The sequence below is a fragment of the Chelonia mydas genome, chromosome 1 (genome assembly GCF_015237465.2).
Source record: "Chelonia mydas isolate rCheMyd1 chromosome 1, rCheMyd1.pri.v2, whole genome shotgun sequence".
NCBI lineage: Eukaryota > Metazoa > Chordata > Testudines > Cheloniidae > Chelonia > Chelonia mydas.
In genome coordinates this window covers 309,443,290-309,462,345 of record NC_057849.1, presented here as the reverse complement: position 1 = coordinate 309,462,345, position 19,056 = coordinate 309,443,290, and the positions used below count along the sequence as shown (strand labels likewise).

The window sequence follows — 19,056 nt, the reverse complement described above, 5'->3', positions numbered from 1 at the left end:
GTAAGATGTTTGACTCAGTATGGCATGACAATTTGATTAAAAATTAGAATGATCTAAAATTAACATGGCACACATTAAGTGGATTACAAGCTGGCTAACAGATACATCTCAAAATGTAATTGTAAACAGGGAGTCATCATTGAATGAGTGTGCTTTCCAGAGGGGTTCTTCAAGGATTGGGTCTTGACCCTATGTTATTTAACATTTTTATCAATGACTTGAAAGAAAACAAAATCATCACTGATAAAGTTTGCAGATGACAAAAATTGGGGGAGTGGTAAATAATGAAGAGGGCAGGTCACTGATGCAGTCATCTGGATCTCTTGGTAAGCTATGGGCAAACAATATGCATTTTAATATAGCTAAATGTAAACGTAGACATCTAGGAACACAAGACTTAGCCATGTTTACAGGATGGGGGTCTTTATCCTGGGAAGCAGTGACTCTGAAAAAGATTTTCTGGTTGTGCAAAGAATCAGCTGAACATCAGCTCTCAGTGCAATGCTGTGGCCAAAAGGCTAATGCCGTCCTTGGATGCATAAACAGGGGAATCTTGAGGAGGAGTCGGAAGGTTTTTACCTCTTTTTCTGATACTGGTGCAACAGCTGCTGGAATACTGTGTCCAGAATTCAAGATGGATAAATTGATAAATTGGAAAGGGTTCAGAAAAAAGCCACAAAAATGATACAGTGATAGACTCATGGAGTTAAATCTATTGGTTTACCAAAGAGAAGGTTAAGGAGTGACTTGATTACAGTCTGTAAGTACATAAATGGGGAATGAATATTTGATAATATCTTCAGTCTAGCAGACAAAGATATAACAAGATCCCGGCTGGAAGTTGAAGCTAGACAAATTCAGACTGTAAATAAAGTATAAATTTTTAACAGTGAGGGTAATCAATCAGTGGAACAGTTTACCAAGGGTCATGGTAGATTCTCCATCACTTGCAATTTTTAAATCAAGGTTGGATGTTTTTCTAAAAGATCTGCTCTAAAAATTATTTTGGGGAAATTCAATGGCCTGTGATATACAGGAGGTCAGATTAGATGGTCACAGTGGTCCCTTCTGGCCTTGGAATCTATAATCTGTGAATGACAAGATGATTTGGGGAAGTGGCCAATGGATCCACTACTATACAGATCTACATATCTAAATCCCACATGGACGGGAGGTCATGCAACCTTGGTTACTACTACAGCCCACCATAGCTGATGGACAGCTGCTCTCCATCGTCACCTAATTGGAGGGTAAGGAGAGAGAACACTTTCAGATTCCTTGAGCAAAGCCAAGTTACTTAGCAGCACTTGCCAATTTATATAAACTGGCTCGACACCATTTTCAAGTTTACTTTCAAATCCCTAAAAATGTGTGCATCTTGTGGGATTTCACTATGGGATACTGCACTACACTTTTTTCAAGAGTGCTCATTTTCTGAGCAAATGACCACCAACTGCAGAATACATTGTACCCTTCATTACCAACCATAAGAGATTGTGCTGTACTATCACCCTTTAGAGGAAGCATCTACATTACTTTAAATTCCCTCCCTTCTTCCCCCAAATCCCAACCTTGATTCAGTAAAGATCCTGTGACACTTAATGGAAAAAAACACGTTGTATTTGATTTACAATTAACAGGATTTACAAATAATGACAAAAGAAACATATTAGCAATGAAAATATGATGGATGCCTTTGCTGATCAGGGAGTAGCAGGCACAATGTCTTTGATGCAGCATTCTTATGTACCTCAGTCCTAAAAAAATGGAAAATAACTTATGTCCCAGCCATGCTGAGTAATGCCTATAGATGGATGCAAAAAAGTTTTGTTTGTTTTTTTTTAAAGAACTGGATTGGGATGGGAGAGTGACCCTGTGATGAGACCTTTGACTTTTAGAAATTTAGGGGAAGGCCATTCAATTCACAAGTTTGAGGCTATTTTCAAAAAGGATAAAAATCAGCAAAAGTTAAACTCACTGTAGGACAGAAAACAGGGAAGGGAGAGATGGCAGCAGAAACTGCAGTATCTTGCCAAGAATCAGCAGAGTTCAAGTGCTCAGCAGCCAAAAAAGCAATAATGAAAGGGAATTAGTGCACATGGCAGCACTACATTCAAATGCTACTTGAACTGCCAAAAACCTGTGAGACAAGAATGAAACAAAGTTCTCTGATGTGCAATACAGCAATTGAAAAAAACGTACCTAGCTTTTCAAATTGGTATAGAACTTATATTGTAAATACACTTTTTGACAAGTAATTTTAATTTTCACTGCTATTGGTTATGATGTATATTCGATCAAATGCAGCATTCCAAGGCTTGACTGAGTGGTATTTAGCTATATGGATATAACATTTTTCTAGTATCACTACTAGTATTTTACATCACAAGTACAATAAAAAAAACAAGTGGTAGTTTTTCTAGGACAGTTCCAAGATTCAAATAAAAAACCCAGAACCATTCTGATACAAGATATTATACATAACAATCATGTTAAACAGCACAGTCTTGGCAAGCAATTAATTACAGGCATTCTGCTGGTCATGTTTTTCACAAAAAAAAGTCATTCAATAGCACATAAATATTTTTTCTGATCTGCTTCTCTTTACAAAACTGTTCATCAGATTCACAGAATTAATACAAGTAAGGCACATTAGCATACATTGTAAAACTCACAATAAAAATAAAAGGTTGTAAAGTTTTAAAGGCGAATTTCCTTTGTAGTGATTTCTGAATCAAATTAGAAGTTATCATCAGAACCTTTCCACAGGGGTGACATAACTAAATTACTCCCATCACAATCAAGTGTGGTGGGTATAATACCACGCATTATCATGGCCAGGAGTAGTTAATTTACTGAGAAATAGTGTATGGTACCAAAGCCCATCCCAAGATCTTAAAGCAAAATCACCACAGACATGTCATTTACTATGTTCATTATGAGAATAATATAGCCAGTGATTTCAGGGCTATTAGGAAATTAATTTCCAGTTATCAACATAAGAGGGGATATTGCATCTGTTTCTTCAAATATGCTACCATTTTTCCGAGTACAAATATTGCTTAAAATATAAAGGATGCTATAGTATTGAATTTACTTGCATAATGATTCTAAAAATGCTGATGTTTCAGATTGTACTATTTGATTAAATGAACTATAATTCTCCCCCCAAGGACTCTCTTCCCCACAGATGATTCATTTACACACAACACAGATTTTAATTAGAAGCATAATTTACAGTAAAAATTCTTTACATTACAGCTCTGCTATCAAAAACATGGAAATCTTTCATTTAAAGTTGTAATTATACATTAAAAAATAGAACACTATTTCCTTAACAGGAAGAATGAATTTAAACATCTTCAGATCAGATTTCTTTATTGTGGCTTTCTAATCAAAGGTCAGTCACTTTATTCTCTAATGCAGCTGCTATCTGCTGTAAACGGAAAGCAAGCTGCATTTTTTGTGCAGCTGGGTCCTCTTCAAGTGCATTTATGATCTGGAAGAAACAGAAACAGAATGCTCAGAACGAGACAGTCGGCATCAAGGTTGCTACATCAAGTGTTTAACACTACTTTGGTTTTCAGAGTGTATGCACGTACTAAATAATTTTCCTTCATTGTGCCCCTCTGCTCCATTCTTCCAGTGAAGATTCTGTCTCCAGCCTTTTATCTATATAGGTTTTTATAATATGTCCCATCACTGTGGTATCGGAATGACTTTAAGAAGTAAAATTTTAGTTTTTTAATACACTACCTATAAACAATGCAGCATTTGTTTAATAATTATTATTTATTCCAATAACAACTTTTACTTCTGTTGCACCTTTCATCCTAGGCTTGCAAAGTCCTTTACAAATATTAATCAGCCTCCACCCCTGAGAGTTGTGCACTGCACTCCAGCTATTACTGACTACAGGATGGCTCATGGTGGCCACAGCCAGCCAGCATAGATTAGAGAAACTCCAAGGCTGTTCTGAATTTAAAAAAGAACCACTACAGAACTGGTCACCAAGTCCGGGAGTTGTAGGCAGCTCTTTTATGGCTTTTTCTGGATATAGCTGAGAATCTTGTTCAATGTCTTATAGTCTAAATAGCATGGAGATGGCCAAAGAGTGGCATTCTACAACGTGGTCTATGATATGCAGAATACATGCCAAGATACAACCCAAAGAGACTAATTATAAAAGCTTGAGATGGCAGAGGCAAATAGGTCATTTAATCTATTCCACTTGCTGTAAAAGGGCTGTTCCTAAAATACATTTCCTAGGGCTTTTAATGTCAAATTTAAAATTTTTCACCACATTCTTTTGGAAACTACCCCGCAATCTAATAATTTAGGAGGGGTAATGACATATAGTAAAAATGTTTCTTTTCAAAAAATTACCTTCTGAACACAAGTTATAAGCTATAAATAGACAAAAACAAAAAGGACTTTACTTATGTTTAAATGCCAATTTATTAGAAGTGCAAGAACTTTAAAAATCCAGTGTCCTTGTCACTATTATATGCTTTTTATTTACATTTTGTCCTTCTTTCAGCTTAGATAATAAAAAATCAGTGAGTCAGTATCACTCTTTTCAGAGTAACAGCCGTGTTAGTCTGTATTCGCAAAAAGAAAAGGAGGATTTGTGGCACCTTAGAGACTAACCAATTTATTTGAGCATGAGCTTTCATGAGCCACAGCTCACTTCATCGGATGCATCCGATGAAGTGAGCTGTGGCTCACGAAAGCTCATGCTCAAATAAATTGGTTAGTCTCTAAGGTGCCACAAGTCCTCCTTTTCTTTTTGAGTATCACTCTTGTTAATAGTTTCTCTTTCAGGGGCTTCAGTGTTCCTTGCAATGTTTAGGTTCCAAACACTACAGCAGACTTGTTTAAAAAACAATTGTTTTTTAAACATCTTAAACATTTTGTTTTAATGTGGAAACATTTCTGAGATTTAGATTTTAGAGACACTTACTACAAAATTTAAATTCAGCCAAATTTAAGTGGACATCTTTCCTTTAAATTAATAAATTTCCATCAAGTTTTAGCTCCTTTCTCCTGGCTAAATCTCCTTGGTGAACACACTCTTCATATACTTATCAACAATTATAATGTGCCCACTTAGTCAATGTCACACACCGCACAAATCAACACAGTGCACGGCATACTGGCAATGGTAGTTTCAGTGTAAAGGATGAGGGCAGCTACAAAATACTGCAATTTATGCAATTTAAATTTTTCACACAAATTAAATTTGCTTTGTTTTATGCAAATTTGCTGTGGGCAGGTTATTAACATGGTTCTCTGATAGGATACCCATGGTACCATACAAGTGCTGCTTCTGTGCAGTTCTACCCAAAAGGAAATTCTCAGAGCTGCTGTTCTACAGCAAAAATGTTTAAGATGTTTAGCATTTTTGCTGGCCTTCAACTGAGGAAAGCCAGTAACACCATTAAAAACACCCTGGGCCTAATCTTCAGCTGCAGCCCATGCATAAGTGGAGACTGCAATTTAGGAGTGGAGATATGGGGCAAGAAAAAGGTTGCTTTAAGCTTCTTTTGTACTTCTTAATCCTGGGCTCTCTCTATACCAGGCCACTCAACTGGTGTAACATCAAAGGCTGCTCTAAATTACAAGGGTTACCAGTGGCGGGGCATTGCCACGAGCTGAGCCATCTTGTCCTTGACCATTCTACATACACCAGTCACACCCCTGGGGCTGGCACAGGAACTGCTACACTGGTTCTATACCACTGGGGGATCCCTGTATACTGAATTAACCCTTCCATGTCAGCCATGCCAGTCAGCCTCACCTCAGTCCCTGGAAAAATCATGGAGCAGGTCCTCAAAGAATCAATCCTGAAGCACTTACATGAGAGGAAAGTGATCAGGAACAGTCAGCATGGATTCACCAAGGGAAGGTCATGCCTGACTAATCTAATTGCCTTTTATGATGAGATTACTGGTTCTGTGGATGAAGGGAAAGCAGTGGATGTATTGTTTCTTGACTTTAGCAAAGCTTTTGACACGGTCTCCCACAGTATTCTTGTCAGCAAGTTAAGGAAGTATGGGCTGGATGAATGGACTATAAGGTGGATAGAAAGTTGGCTAGATTGTCGGACTCAACGGGTAGTGATCAATGGCTCCACGTCTAGTTGGCAGCCGGTGTCAAGTGGAGTGCCCCAGGGGTCGGTCCTGTTCAATATCTTCATAAATGATCTGGAGGATGGTGTGGATTGCACTCTCAGCAAATTTGCGGATGATACTAAACTGGGAGGAGTGGTAGATACGCTGGAGGGGAGGGATAGGATACAGAAGGACCTAGACAGGTTGGAGGATTGGGCCAAAAGAAATCTGATGAGGTTCAATAAGGATAAGTGCAGGGTCCTACACTTAGGATGGAAGAATCCAATGCACCGCTACAGACTAGGGACCGAATGGCTAGGCAGCAGTTCTGCGGAAAAGGACCTAGGGGTGACAGTGGACGAGAAGCTGGATATGAGTCAGCAGTGTGCCCTTGTTGCCAAGAAGGCCAATGGCATTTTGGGATGTATAAGTAGGGGCATAGCGAGCAGATGGAGGGACGTGATCGTTCCCCTCTATTTGACATTGGTGAGGCCTCATCTGGAGTACTGTGTCCAGTTTTGGGCCCCACACTACAAGAAGGATGTGGATAAATTGGAGAGAGTCCAGCGAAGGGCAACAAAAATGATTAGGGGTCTAGAGCACATGACTTATGAGGAGAGGCTGAGGGAGCTGGGATTGTTTAGTCTGCAGAAGAGAAGAATGAGGGGGGATCTGATAGCTGCTTTCAACTGCCTGAAAGGGGGTTCCAAAGAGGATGGCTCTAGACTGTTCTCAATGGTAGCAGATGACAGAACGAGGAGTAATGGTCTCAAGTTGCAATGGGGGAGGTTTAGATTGGATATTAGGAAAAACTTTTTCACTCAGAGGGTGGTGAAACACTGGAATGCGTTACCTAGGGAGGTGGTAGAATCTCCTTCCTTACAGGTTTTTAAGGTCAGGCTTGACAAAGCCCTGGCTGGGATGATTTAACTGGGAATTGGTCCTGCTTCGAGCAGGGGGTTGGACTAGATGACCTTCTGGGGTCCCTTCCAACCCTGATATTCTATGATTCTATGTCTGGCTATGCCAATTTTAAAGCTGCCTTAGGCTGGTTCTGCTGTGTAAAGCAGCCACAGCGCAGCTGAGGATGAGGCCTGTTGCCTTTAATGCTAAGCGTTAGTAAACCCCAAAACTGCACTTTGGTGTGGGGCAAATGGACTAGAGAGATCACATGTGCAGAGTTCCTTTCAGATTCAGCATCTGTTCTTATTGGCTTTGATTTAATTCCAAGACTTTTCAGAGACATTCATCCCCATGGAAACACTTGAATGGAAATTTCTTTCTCCTTTTTTGTTCTCAGAGTAAAACTTAGAGACCCGTGGGGCCATCTACATCCTAGTGTGTTTTTTTTCTCCTCCATAAGGCTTCTAGGATCCAAGACAAATTTTGGATAGAATTCATGAGTCTGCTTTTTAATCAGCCCACAGTCAAGAGCTATTCTACCCAAGTTTACCTTGGTAAGGCACTTTGTTTGCGATGACAAAACACAGATTGTAGCATGCATGTAAGTTGCAAGTAGAATTTAACTAATAAAAAAGGCACTCTTCCCTCTCTACAGGCAATTTAATGAACCATTCCTAATATAAAGTACTGGGGTTTGACACACAGTGTATCTCCTACAATTGCTCTTTTCCGGTGGCATTGTTAGAGTGCAAATAGGATGGGAAGAGTATTGAAGGGTAAATGATACTGTTTGTTAAAAATACATCATTGGGAAAAAATAGTATTTGATAATCCAAGAGTTCATTTACAACAATGCACTTTTGACCATTGAAACTTCCAGGTCATTAGTGCAACTGAAAAGAGAAGTAAGTTGTGGGTTCATTGTTTAGCACTGCCCTTACCTGGTTATCTGAGAGTATGTCTGCACTGCAACTAAAAACCTGCACTTGGCATGCCAGCTGATTCAGGCCTGGGCTAAGAGGCTGTCTAATTGCAGCGTAGACATTTGGGCTTGGGCTGGTGCCTGGGCTCTAGGACTCTGCGAGGTGAGAGGGTCCCACAGTTCAGACTGCAGTCCAAGCCCAAATGTCTACACCACAGCGGAAAAGCCCCTTAGCCCGAGTCAGCTGGCACGGGCCACCTGCGAGTATCTAACTGCAGCGTAGACACACCCTGAGGGTTCTCAAATCAATTATTTGGCTTACACGACTAGTCTCTCAGCATATTAAATATTTATATTATTCAAATAAGGAACTTACCTCATCGTAGTATTTGTTAGTATACTGGTAGAGCTGGTGTAGAGCCACAAGTGTATTTAAAGAATCTGTGTGTGCCTAGTAATTTAAAAGAAAAAAATGTCAAAATACGGTCTTGGCTATAGAACAATCATAACCAAACACACACAAATACCAGGGACAGTATAATTCTTTTTGAGGACTCTAGCTTTGGATCTTAAAACATTAGATAGGTGACTGGATGGGGTTGGAAGAGGTAGGGAGGATTAGAAATCTTGTTCGATGACTTTCAGCATTCACATGTCAAGATTTTCCTGCTGCAGCCTTTCCAGCCAGCACACAACTCTCCCAAATAAAGGAGGTGGAAAAATATTTTGAGTTACAGTATTAGTCAAACAACAGATTTAGGCTCAGACACATCTACCAACTATATGGACACGCATTGGTGAAACACAGTTAAAATCTGCATAGTGTTCAAGGTACTTCAGATTGGTTCTGTCAGTGCCACATACATATGAAATCCTTTTCTTTCAAGCTTTTTAACTGTTTGAAACAATTCACACTTAAGCTATAGCAAAGGTGAAAGTCATCAAATCATAACAGTGGTAGGAGGGCTTCTAAATCATCATTAAGGCTAAGATTTTGTCACGGGTATTTTTATTAAAGTCAGGGACAGACTGCAGGCAATAAACAATAAATCATGGAAGCCCAGAGCCCCGCTGGCCAGGGCTGAAGTCACGGAGGTCACCTGAAGTCACGGAATCCGTGACCTCTGTGACAGACTCATAGCCGTATTATCAGGGAGAATTTTACACTATGTCTTTTCTTAAAAATATAAAACCTTGATCTCCACTAAAGAACAGGTCATAACCAAAAGAAACTCTTTGTCACCTAGACACACTGGGCTTGATTCTCCATTGCCATTGTACCCCACCATAGTCATATACACCTGTGCAAAGGAAATGCAGAGGAATGCTGCTACCAGTGTAAATGACTACCCAAGGTGCAGGAAAGCGGAGAACCATACCAGTTCTTTTTTGATTTTATACTAGTGTCCCTTATAAATTATTTCTAGGTCTAGTCAAAGTCTTTTGAATTTTGCTGTCATTCCAATTTGGAACAAAACAAAAAACAAAAAATTGAAAATTCCCCACAGAACAAAAATTCTGTAAAAATTCTGTTTGGGGCCAATCTAAATAATTTGTGCTCCGCCCTCTGCTTTGGCCAGGGTCAGAGTTGGGGCTGTGCGCCCCCTGCGTCTTTGGCCAGGGCTGGAACTGTGTGCCCATCCCCCTGTGCTGATCCCCTGCGGCTTCGGCTGGGGCTGGAGCCAGAGAAGTACCCCACTCTGGCAATGGGGCTGGGGCTGTCAGTCCCCTCCATGGGGATCCAGGTGTCATTCACCCCCAACCTCCCGGTTCTCCCCCACTCCCTGTTATTTTTAGTAAAAGTCACAGACAGGTCAGGACTCCCGTGACTTTTGTTCATTGCCCACAACCTGTCCGTGACTTTTACTAAAAGTAACCATGACAAAATCTTAACCTTAGCAATGGATTACTCCACATCAATGTAACAAAAATTAGTAACATAAGCCTCTCTTGCCTTGCAAGAAATCCCTACACATAAAAAGGCCAGTTCATTTCTGGGATCTTTCAATTTTGCTGTGGCATTGTACAGTGAACTCACAATCACTGTGTTAGCCATCAATCTCTCCAACATGGTAAACAAAACCAATCCGTAGGAAATGCAGAATGAAAAACTGTTCAACAGTGCTAACTTTTCCCCACAATAAGCATGAAAAACCAAACACTCCTCTGGGTCAGTTAAAATGTGTTTGAGACACTTACTATTCGTATCATATTCTTATAAATCAACATTTCAGAAGCACAATATATTATGTCTAACCAGGAGTATTTCAGAGAAGTGTGGCATTATTCATCAGACGTTAGTGGACACTGTGACCCCATGCAGAGAAGACAATGAAAACTAGTATTTTCAGGACGAGAATGCTTGTTTCACACTTACCCTGGAAATCTCTGCTAAATGAGTATTCATGTCCTGGTCGCTCACTTGCACCATCTGACGAATACCTTTGTAGTAACTGCAATGAATTAACATAAACTTTCAATTGGGCACAATGGGGAAGTAGAGGGAGGCAGGGGACCTAGGCCCACACTGGAGCTGGAAATTTGCCCTGTTGCCCCTCCACCATGATGAAGTGCTATAACCCTGTGCACTTGCTTGGCCTTGGCACCTTCACAGTCCTTCCAGTGCCCATGGTCACCAGGCACTCCCAGCCCCCGGTGAAAAGTGGAGCAGGGGGCACTGGGAACCCCCAGTTCCCAGGAGGGCAAAGGGATTAGATCCAGGTTTGGTGTTTGCTGGGGAAGTGATGAGACAGAAGGAAGAGGTCTGGGAGCCCCACACCCCATTTCACCCTGGAGGAGATGATGCTCTTCAGCCTGACTGCCGCTCTAGGTAAGAGCTCAGGGTTAGATTTGGGGCAGAGACAATGTGGCGGGAACAGCGTGGGGCTGGATGTGGGGCAGAAGGAGGGGAGTGTGTGTACACCTGGGTGCAGGGGGGAAGTGTGGGTCTGGGTATAGAGGTAGCAGCTGTGGAGGCCAGGGAGAGAGCTTGGGTGCAGGGCAGAGGAGGGAGAACTCTGGGTCCCCTCCTTAGGAAGATTCTGATTGCTCCCCGTCTTTCAGACACCATGAACTGCACTACCAGTTTAATGGTAATACTCTAATTTGATTTTGCGATTAGTTTAAACAGGTTTCCAAATAATAATATAGTAGTTGCTCTACCACAACAGACCAATGGTCCATTTAGCTATCCTGTGCCCCCTGGTCATTTGAGTCTAACGGATTAGAGGACGGTGCACATCACAAAACACGTTGTACCCTACTGTGCAATGCCCTGCCATAGGAAGAAATTTCTGGCATCTGGTAGTTATCTTATGCCTTGAAACTTTTGAAGACCTAGGCTCAAACTCTTTACCATGGCTAATGCGACTCTTAATGCTCTTTTTATTCATATAGATCTCACCTTTTGAAACTAAGGAAACGTATTACCTAAGATCAGAAAATAAAAGGGGGAAGATACATTTTTGTTGAAAATGATTTTAGGGTATAACCCTAGCCAGTTGTGGAAATCTGAACAATCAGACAGATTGTGTTGGCAAAATGGGAGCCCCTGGGAAATTACACATTTTGGCTGTCTCTTTTTCAGGTAATTTAAAATTAAGTGTTGCCAATAACTTATGAACACATACATACGGTCACAATCATGTTTCATTTCAACATTTACCACACAGCCTCGGGGACAAATACCATGAATCTAACTTTTTCAAAGGGTATTTTATTTATCTATTTTCAGTGGTTGAAATTTAGGCCTCTTCCCTCCAACATTAATATTTCCATGGGTAATACTGCTGCTATGCTAGTACTCAGAAGCTTAAACCAAGTGACCAAGAATAAACACAAAAAACTTCTCTATATACTTACTCTTCCACCATTTTCTTATAGTTAGAGATCTCTTTTGCATAAAGTAATTTGTTACTTGGAGAATCCTGGAAAATATATAACAGGCACATTTTGATTACCTAGGAAGACCCTACCCTCCAGGTTTAGTGTTAACATACATAATTAAGGCTATGTTTTAGTCACAGGTATTTTTAGTAAAAGTCATGGACAGGTCCCGGGCAGTAAATAAAAATTCACAGCCTGTGACCTGTCCATGACTTATTAAAAATACCAGTGAATAAAACCTGTCGGGCGGGGGGCTGCCCAGGGCCCCTGCGGGTACTGGGGAAGGGTGGCCTGGCTGCTTGGGGTGGGTGGGGAGGGAGGGTGGCAGCGCATGGCCCGGGACCTCTGCTGGTGCTGGGGGGATGTGAGCGGTGGCGCTCAGCCCGAGACCCCCGCTGGTGCTCCCTACCTGGCTCCGTGCCTCCTCCACCCCCCGAGCAGCAGCAGAGTTTTGGTGTGGGAAGGGGAAGGGGGTTGTGGCATGGGATGGGGTGAGGCAAGCTCTGGGTGGTGCTTACCTGGGGGGCTCCCCGGAAGTGGTGACATCCCCCTCATTCAGGGGATGTCTGCGCGCTGCCTCCGCCTGCAGGCACCGCCCCCACAGCTCCCAATCCAAAACCAGCGCTCTGGGTGGAGGCAGCGTGCAGAGCTGCCTGGCCACGCCTCCGCCTAGCAGCTGAGAGAGGGGGATGTCGCTGCTTCTGGGGAACCCCCCAGGTAAGCGCCGCCCAGAGCTCGCGTCATCCTGTCCCATGTCCCAACCCCTTACCTCTTCCCACACCCAAACTCTGCTGCTGAGGGAGGGCATTGGGGGCCCGAGACTGCCCCAGCAGCAGCCGGTGCGCCTGGCGCAGGGGCTGCCTAAGCAGTGGCCGTTGCAGAAATCATGGAATACGTCACTTCCACGACCTCTATGACAAACTTGCAGCCTTATACATAATACAATAGAATATAGCTTATACAAGGCTCATCCCTTTATACACTTATAAGTATATGTTCATGCACTTTTTAACTTCTTTTGGATATTATTCATACTTAAACCATTTACCCTCATCTTATGGATGGGAATATTTATGTCATGAAAAGAATTAAGGTTTTCATAAGACGTTATTGTTGAGTTTTAAAAAATATATTTATACAATTGATACAAAATCTTTTTGAATTATGGAAGACCTGAAAAAAACGGTTCCTAAATTAGATTTCTCTAAAAACTTTGGTGAACAACATTGTGATCTTATTCACACTGTAAATGTCATTGGGCAAGGTAAGCTACAAACTTTCACCAAACCTATTAAATGGCCAGATACCGACTGAATGATAAATTTAAGGGGTTTAAAAAAAAAAAAAAAAAAAGATCTATCCAGAATCTTCCGGGAGTATGCATGTTGTCTGTCAAGCATGAACATAGCCATGGTGTAGAATGTAAATCACTTACTCTGCTTAATTTGTGCTCTGTTCTTGTGCAGGCATCCATGAAAGTCTGTGCAATGACTGACAAGGAAGCATCCACTACTTCATGAACATGAACATCAAAGATAAAATGGGGATTTTTCAATATGTTTACCCAGAATCTAAGTGGCAAACTGCAAAGCAAGCAAAGACATAAACACACCCTCTTACACAATGAACATAATGCAGGAACCAGATTCCAGAAAACTAAAATGCGTACTTTGCATTTGATCTTCTGAGTACATTTTAGCTAATTTATGCATTCAAACTCTAATATTAACAACTACTTATTGTCTGGTTTCCCTGCTTAAAAACAAAAGCATGTACGTTTCTTAGTTCTATAGAAAGAGAGGAGGAGAATGATTACACTTCCCAGAACTCCCCAAGATGGTGTGAGAAAACAAGTGTAATTAGAGAGCATATGTATTACTTTTATGCCCTTTAATCATCTGGTTAGGGTGTGAATTTTAATAGTTTAGCACAGGTCCCTTTGCCTCTCACTGCTGGCAACTGGAAGCATTACAGGAAATCCCCAGCTCTGGGTACACTAAGGAAAGATGACAGATAAAAGATAAGAAAATAGAAGTTTTGCAGACAGTTACACTTACAGTAGGTTCGGCTCTATTTTTGCATTTTCTAGCCTTATGGGTAACCTCTTTGATCAATGTAAATAATTGTTTCAATTAAAGCCATTCTCAGAATTACAAATTTATTTCCTTTCCACTTAGATCTGTATTTAGAGTACCAGCATTGTTAGTGATTACAGTATTGTTTCTCTTCAGTCTAATTACTATTTTGAGTCCTACCTATTTGTTTTCCAGATGTGAATGGTATCTTCATCCTTGAGCTCATGTTTTTCCGCTTGCTCATCCAGAAAGTCAAAGAAGTATTTCACAGCTGGTGGCACGACATGATTTGAGTTGAGTACACTGTGAAAAAAGTTATCTACAAATTGCTGAAGTGTACCCTGAAAGTGTATTAAAAAAAGGAAAATGACATTAAAATTGAGCCTGCAGTACAAATGTTGTGTTATCCTAGATTTTTCTCTCTGCTTTACACTAATACTTTGTGATCTGATCACAATCATTGAAGGCCTTGGCCCAGAATGCCAAGGACGCATGATGACAGGCCACAACAAAGGCAGATTTCGCCTGCAACACATAATGTTCTTTCCAACAGCTAAAATAGCAAGGAAGTTGAAGAAAATAGTGATATGCTCTGTTTTAAAAGGGGTGTGATTTCATAACTATTGCACAGGGAACATAGAAATGCACACTCTGGACCTGGCAGGTAAGGGAGAAACGAGTTGCTAAGAGTATTAAAATATGAGTATATTTGCAAACTTAAGTTTCCTGTACATATACAATCACCTGATAAATCCTTTGGTAACAACTGCTTTGTAGGTCATCTTTATGATACAGAGAGAACTATGGTAGGTCATAGCTGTAATCTTATGACTCCAGAACACCTTATGTTAGTATTGTAATAGTGTTTTTGAAAACAGCATAATCTTACACATCAACCCAATAAACAGAGCCAAGTAACAAAGCAAATTCTTAACAGCTATGTCCAACTTGCTCTCTGATTAGAGGCAATAACTGGGCTTGCCATGTATGCAGTACTGAATCTGGCCCAGGAAGAGAGAGGGGGAAAGGCAGCTGGTGGGGGTTGCTAATGGGTTATAGATTACCCCCAAACTGCCTTTCCCCCCATCCCTGCCTTTTCTCACTATGACTGGAGGGGTGTTAACGGGCCACTTCATCTTAAATGGTCCTTTGAAATATGTGTTAACTATATCGGCTAAACAATCTGTTCCACCTTGTATTTAGCTGAGAGACTCTGAGGTCTGGTCTATACTACAGACTTACATCAGCATAACTATGTTGCTCAGGGTTGTGAAAAATCCACACCCCTGAGCGACATAGTTAAACCAACCTAACCCTCAGTGTAGTCTGCTATGCTGGCAGGAGAGCTTCTTCCGTCGACATTGCTACTGCCACTTGGGGAGATGGGTTTAACTACACTGAGGGCAGAGCTTTCTCCTGTCGGCATAGAGCATCTTCATTAACGTGCTACAGCGGCACAGCTGCATTAGTGAGGCTCCAACGATGCAGTGTTTTTATAAGTGTAGCCCTCCCCGCAGGGTACCTTTCCCAGAGCTGAAGGAGAGCTCTGTGTAAACTCAGAAGCGTGTCTTTCTCACCAGCAGAAGCTGGTCCAATAAAAGATATTGCCTCACGCACCTTTGTCTCTCCAATAACTCAGCATTTTAGTCATCTGAACCTCGCAAGGCAAGTTAACCAGCTTCCTTAAAAGAACTGCCTAATAATTTAATAGTAAATCCTACCTTCACAGACAGAAGCCTTGTCAGGTAGATTTCTGTAATAGCTTTGGTTCGTTCTTTTTCTTTCACACTCCCTCTTTTCGATTTGCCTTCATCAACTTCATCTGCTGGTCGAACTAGATGCCAGATCTTATTTTCATCTTCCAATAGTGCATGCCCTAGAAACAGCAATTGTGATAAAATAATGTTAAAAAAATATAGTATATGTACATTGTAAGAGACTGTGCTCATTTATCCCACAGATACCTTGTTTTCTTCCACATATGCAATATCGTCAACTTACCTTCATTCTCATTCAGGGGATTTAGATGACTTCACTCCTGCCTAATGCACACAGTACTCCATATGAACCAAATCAAAGTGCTAAGTCTTCTATTCTACATAAAGTGAAAGAGGAACTGAAAGTCGCAAGGCACATGGCCAGCCCTTATCCTCAAGAGAGAAGAATGGAGGATTTCTGCATGCAGGGGGAACCACAAGAAACTCAAGTTCAGTCATCTTTGCAAATTACAGTAGGGTTGTATCTGGAGATCCACATACTGAAAGACTGGAAATGTATCTAAATTTAGTTCAATTAGTACACAACAGAATAAATGCACTATCTGTGTTCAAATGTGAGATTCTATGAGAATACTCAAATAAAAATTTCAGTGCGTCTGAGTATTTCTTGTGATATAAGTCAAATTGACAGTCAACGATTTAAACGTGCAATTAATTTCCTTCTTAAAAAAGAGAACGGTAATTCAGTGCAACAAACTTTATTAATGCACCACTATGCCTGAGAATTTAAATGCATAAATGTGATTCAAAATGATCCTTCCCATAGCAGCTATAACTCAGTTACACTGCACACATTTATTTATATTAAGGCATAAAACTTAACAGTAATGAAAAATAATATGTGCAATGGGGCTGAATTGCAGGTTTTATGGGAAGCATAAGTTTGAATTTCTGAAGACTTTAGTAGTTTTAAATGCTCAGTTATGCATATAGACCTGATTCATCACTGCATTACTCCAACCTTCCATGGATTTCAGAACATATGCATACTATTACTTTAATGGAACTGTAAGGATTCACTGTGGAAAAGAATTAGGAAATGCAAAATTAAGTTTCCCAACAGCTACTCTAACTCTGAATTTTATGGCATGTTTTATGGAACGTATGTGGACATATCGCATAAGCAGAAAGAGTTCCATATGTGCAATCTGGCCAAGGTAATGTTTCTGTTGAAACCTGAACATATATACTCTTGTGTGATATTAGTTGTGCAATCAATGTTCCTTTATGATCATTTTTGCCATTTAATTATATTTAATTTCCCCCCCATCCTTAATATTTAAGTGGGTTTAATCTGACTTTGAATTTAAGAGGTTTGGGGGGTAATAAGTTCACATGTCACTGAGGTAAATGGGGTGACAAAGTATTCATTCCCACCTTTGCTGCTGCAATTGTTTCGCTGGAGATAGAAAAAAAGCTACCATTTTATGTTGCAGCATATGTGACTTCACAATGGAACAAGATAGCAATTTAATTATTTTTAGGCTGTCAAGTGATTAAACAAATTAATTGTGATTAATTGCACTATTAAACAATAATAGAACACCATTTATTTAATTATTTTTGGATGGTTTCTACATTTGCAATTATATTGATTTAAATTCAACACAGAATACAAAGTGTACAGTGCTCACTTTATATTTATTTTTGATTACAAGTATTTGCACTGTAAAAAAAAACAAAAGAAAATAGTATTTTTCAATTCACCTAATGCAAGTACTGTAGTGCAATCTCTTTATTGTGAAAGTTGGACTTACAAATGTAGAATTATGTACAAAAAAACTGCATTCAAAAAAATAAAACAATGTAAAATGTTAGCACCTGCAAGTCCACTCAGTCCTACTTCTTGCTCAGCCAATTGCTCAGACAAACAAGTTTTTTTAATAATAATGCTTCCTGCCTCTTGTTTACAATGTCACCTGAAGGTGAGAACAGGCGTTCTCATGGCGCTGTTATGGCTGGTGTCACAAGTTATTTACATGCCAGATACGCTAAAGATTCATATGTCCCTTCATGCTTCAACCACCATTCCAGGGGACATGCATCCATGCTAATGAAAGGTTCTGCTCGATAACTATCCAAAGCAGTGCAGACTGATGCATGTTCATTTTCATTATCTGAGTCAGATGCTACCAGCAGAAGGCTGATATTCTTTTTTTGGTGGTTCAGGTTCTGTAGTTTCCGCATCAGAGTGTTGCTCTTTTAAGACTTCTGAAAGCACGCTCTACATCTCATCCCTCTCAGATTTTGGAAGGCGCTTCAGATTCTTAAACCTTGGTTTGAGTGCTGTAGCTATCTTTAAAAATCGCATATTGGTACCTTCTTTACATTTTGTGAAATCTGCAGTGAAAGTGTTCTTAAAATGAACATCATGTGTTGGGACATCATCCGAGAGTGCCATAACATGAAATATACGGCAGAATATGGGTAAAACAGAACAGGGGACGTACAGTTCTCCTCCAAGGAGTTCAGTCACAAATTTAATTAACACATTTTTTCAATGAGCATCATCAGCATGGAAACATGTCCTCTGGAATGGTAGCCGAAGCATGAAGGGGCATATGCTAAACATTCGTATCTGGCACATAAATACCTTGCAATGCTGGCTACAAAAAAGCCATGCAAATGCCTGTTCTCACTTTCTGGTGAGATTCTAAATAATAAGTGGGCAGCATTATCTCCTGTAAATGTAAACAAACTTGTTTGTCTTAGCAATGGGCTGACCAAGAAGTAGGACTGAGTGGACTTGTAGGCGCTGAAGTTTTACATTGTTTTGTTTTTGAGTGCAGTTATGGAACAAAAAAAAAAAATCTACATTTGTAAGTTGCATTTTCACAATAAAGAGGTGGCACTACAGTACTTGTATGAGGTGAATTGAAAAATACGATTTCTTTTCCTTATCAGTTTTACAGTGCAAATATTTGTAATAAAAAATAATATACACTTTGATTTCAGTTATGACACAGAATACAATATATATGAAAATGTAGAAAAACAGCCAAAGTATTTAATACATTTCAATTGGTATTCCATTGCTTAACAGTGCAATTAAAACTGCGATTAACCACAATACATTTTTTTAACCGCGGATTAATTTTTTTGAGTTAATCACGTGAGTTAACTGTGATTAATCGACAGCCCAAATGATTTTCTAAATCTTAGAATTTTCAGAATATCATAGAATGCAGCAAAAATTACTGGTGGGCCTCTGTATTGTGATATTTTTTCAGTGCCTGTTATTTACTTCTAAATAGATGACAATAGGCAGTTATAGTGAAAACTACCTTTTCTACCTTAACTAAACCAGCTGCCTGGTTAATGCACATACTTCTCTGTTTCCTCCCTATGTCCTCCTAATGGTAAAGGAGGAAAATGAGCTT

The 19,056-nt window shown here is 40.1% G+C and overlaps 1 protein-coding gene across 3 annotated transcripts in view; it reads right to left on the bottom strand.

Annotated features, from left to right (window-relative positions):
* Window positions 1-1,602: 1,602 nt before the first annotated feature.
* PLXNB2 (plexin B2) overlaps window positions 1,603-19,056 on the bottom strand; it is a 331,712-nt gene continuing 314,258 nt past the window's right edge. For all 3 annotated transcript variants that reach the window (XM_043550501.1, XM_037889000.2, XM_043550504.1), the window contains 7 exons: window positions 15,620-15,774; window positions 14,079-14,239; window positions 13,259-13,406; window positions 11,800-11,864; window positions 10,316-10,391; window positions 8,315-8,389; window positions 1,603-3,499 (listed from right to left, as the gene is read on the bottom strand). In XM_043550501.1, the coding sequence (XP_043406436.1) occupies window positions 3,395-3,499; window positions 8,315-8,389; window positions 10,316-10,391; window positions 11,800-11,864; window positions 13,259-13,406; window positions 14,079-14,239; window positions 15,620-15,774 (785 nt within the window). In that variant the 3' untranslated portion in view covers window positions 1,603-3,394. The remainder of the gene's footprint in view (window positions 3,500-8,314; window positions 8,390-10,315; window positions 10,392-11,799; window positions 11,865-13,258; window positions 13,407-14,078; window positions 14,240-15,619; window positions 15,775-19,056) is intronic.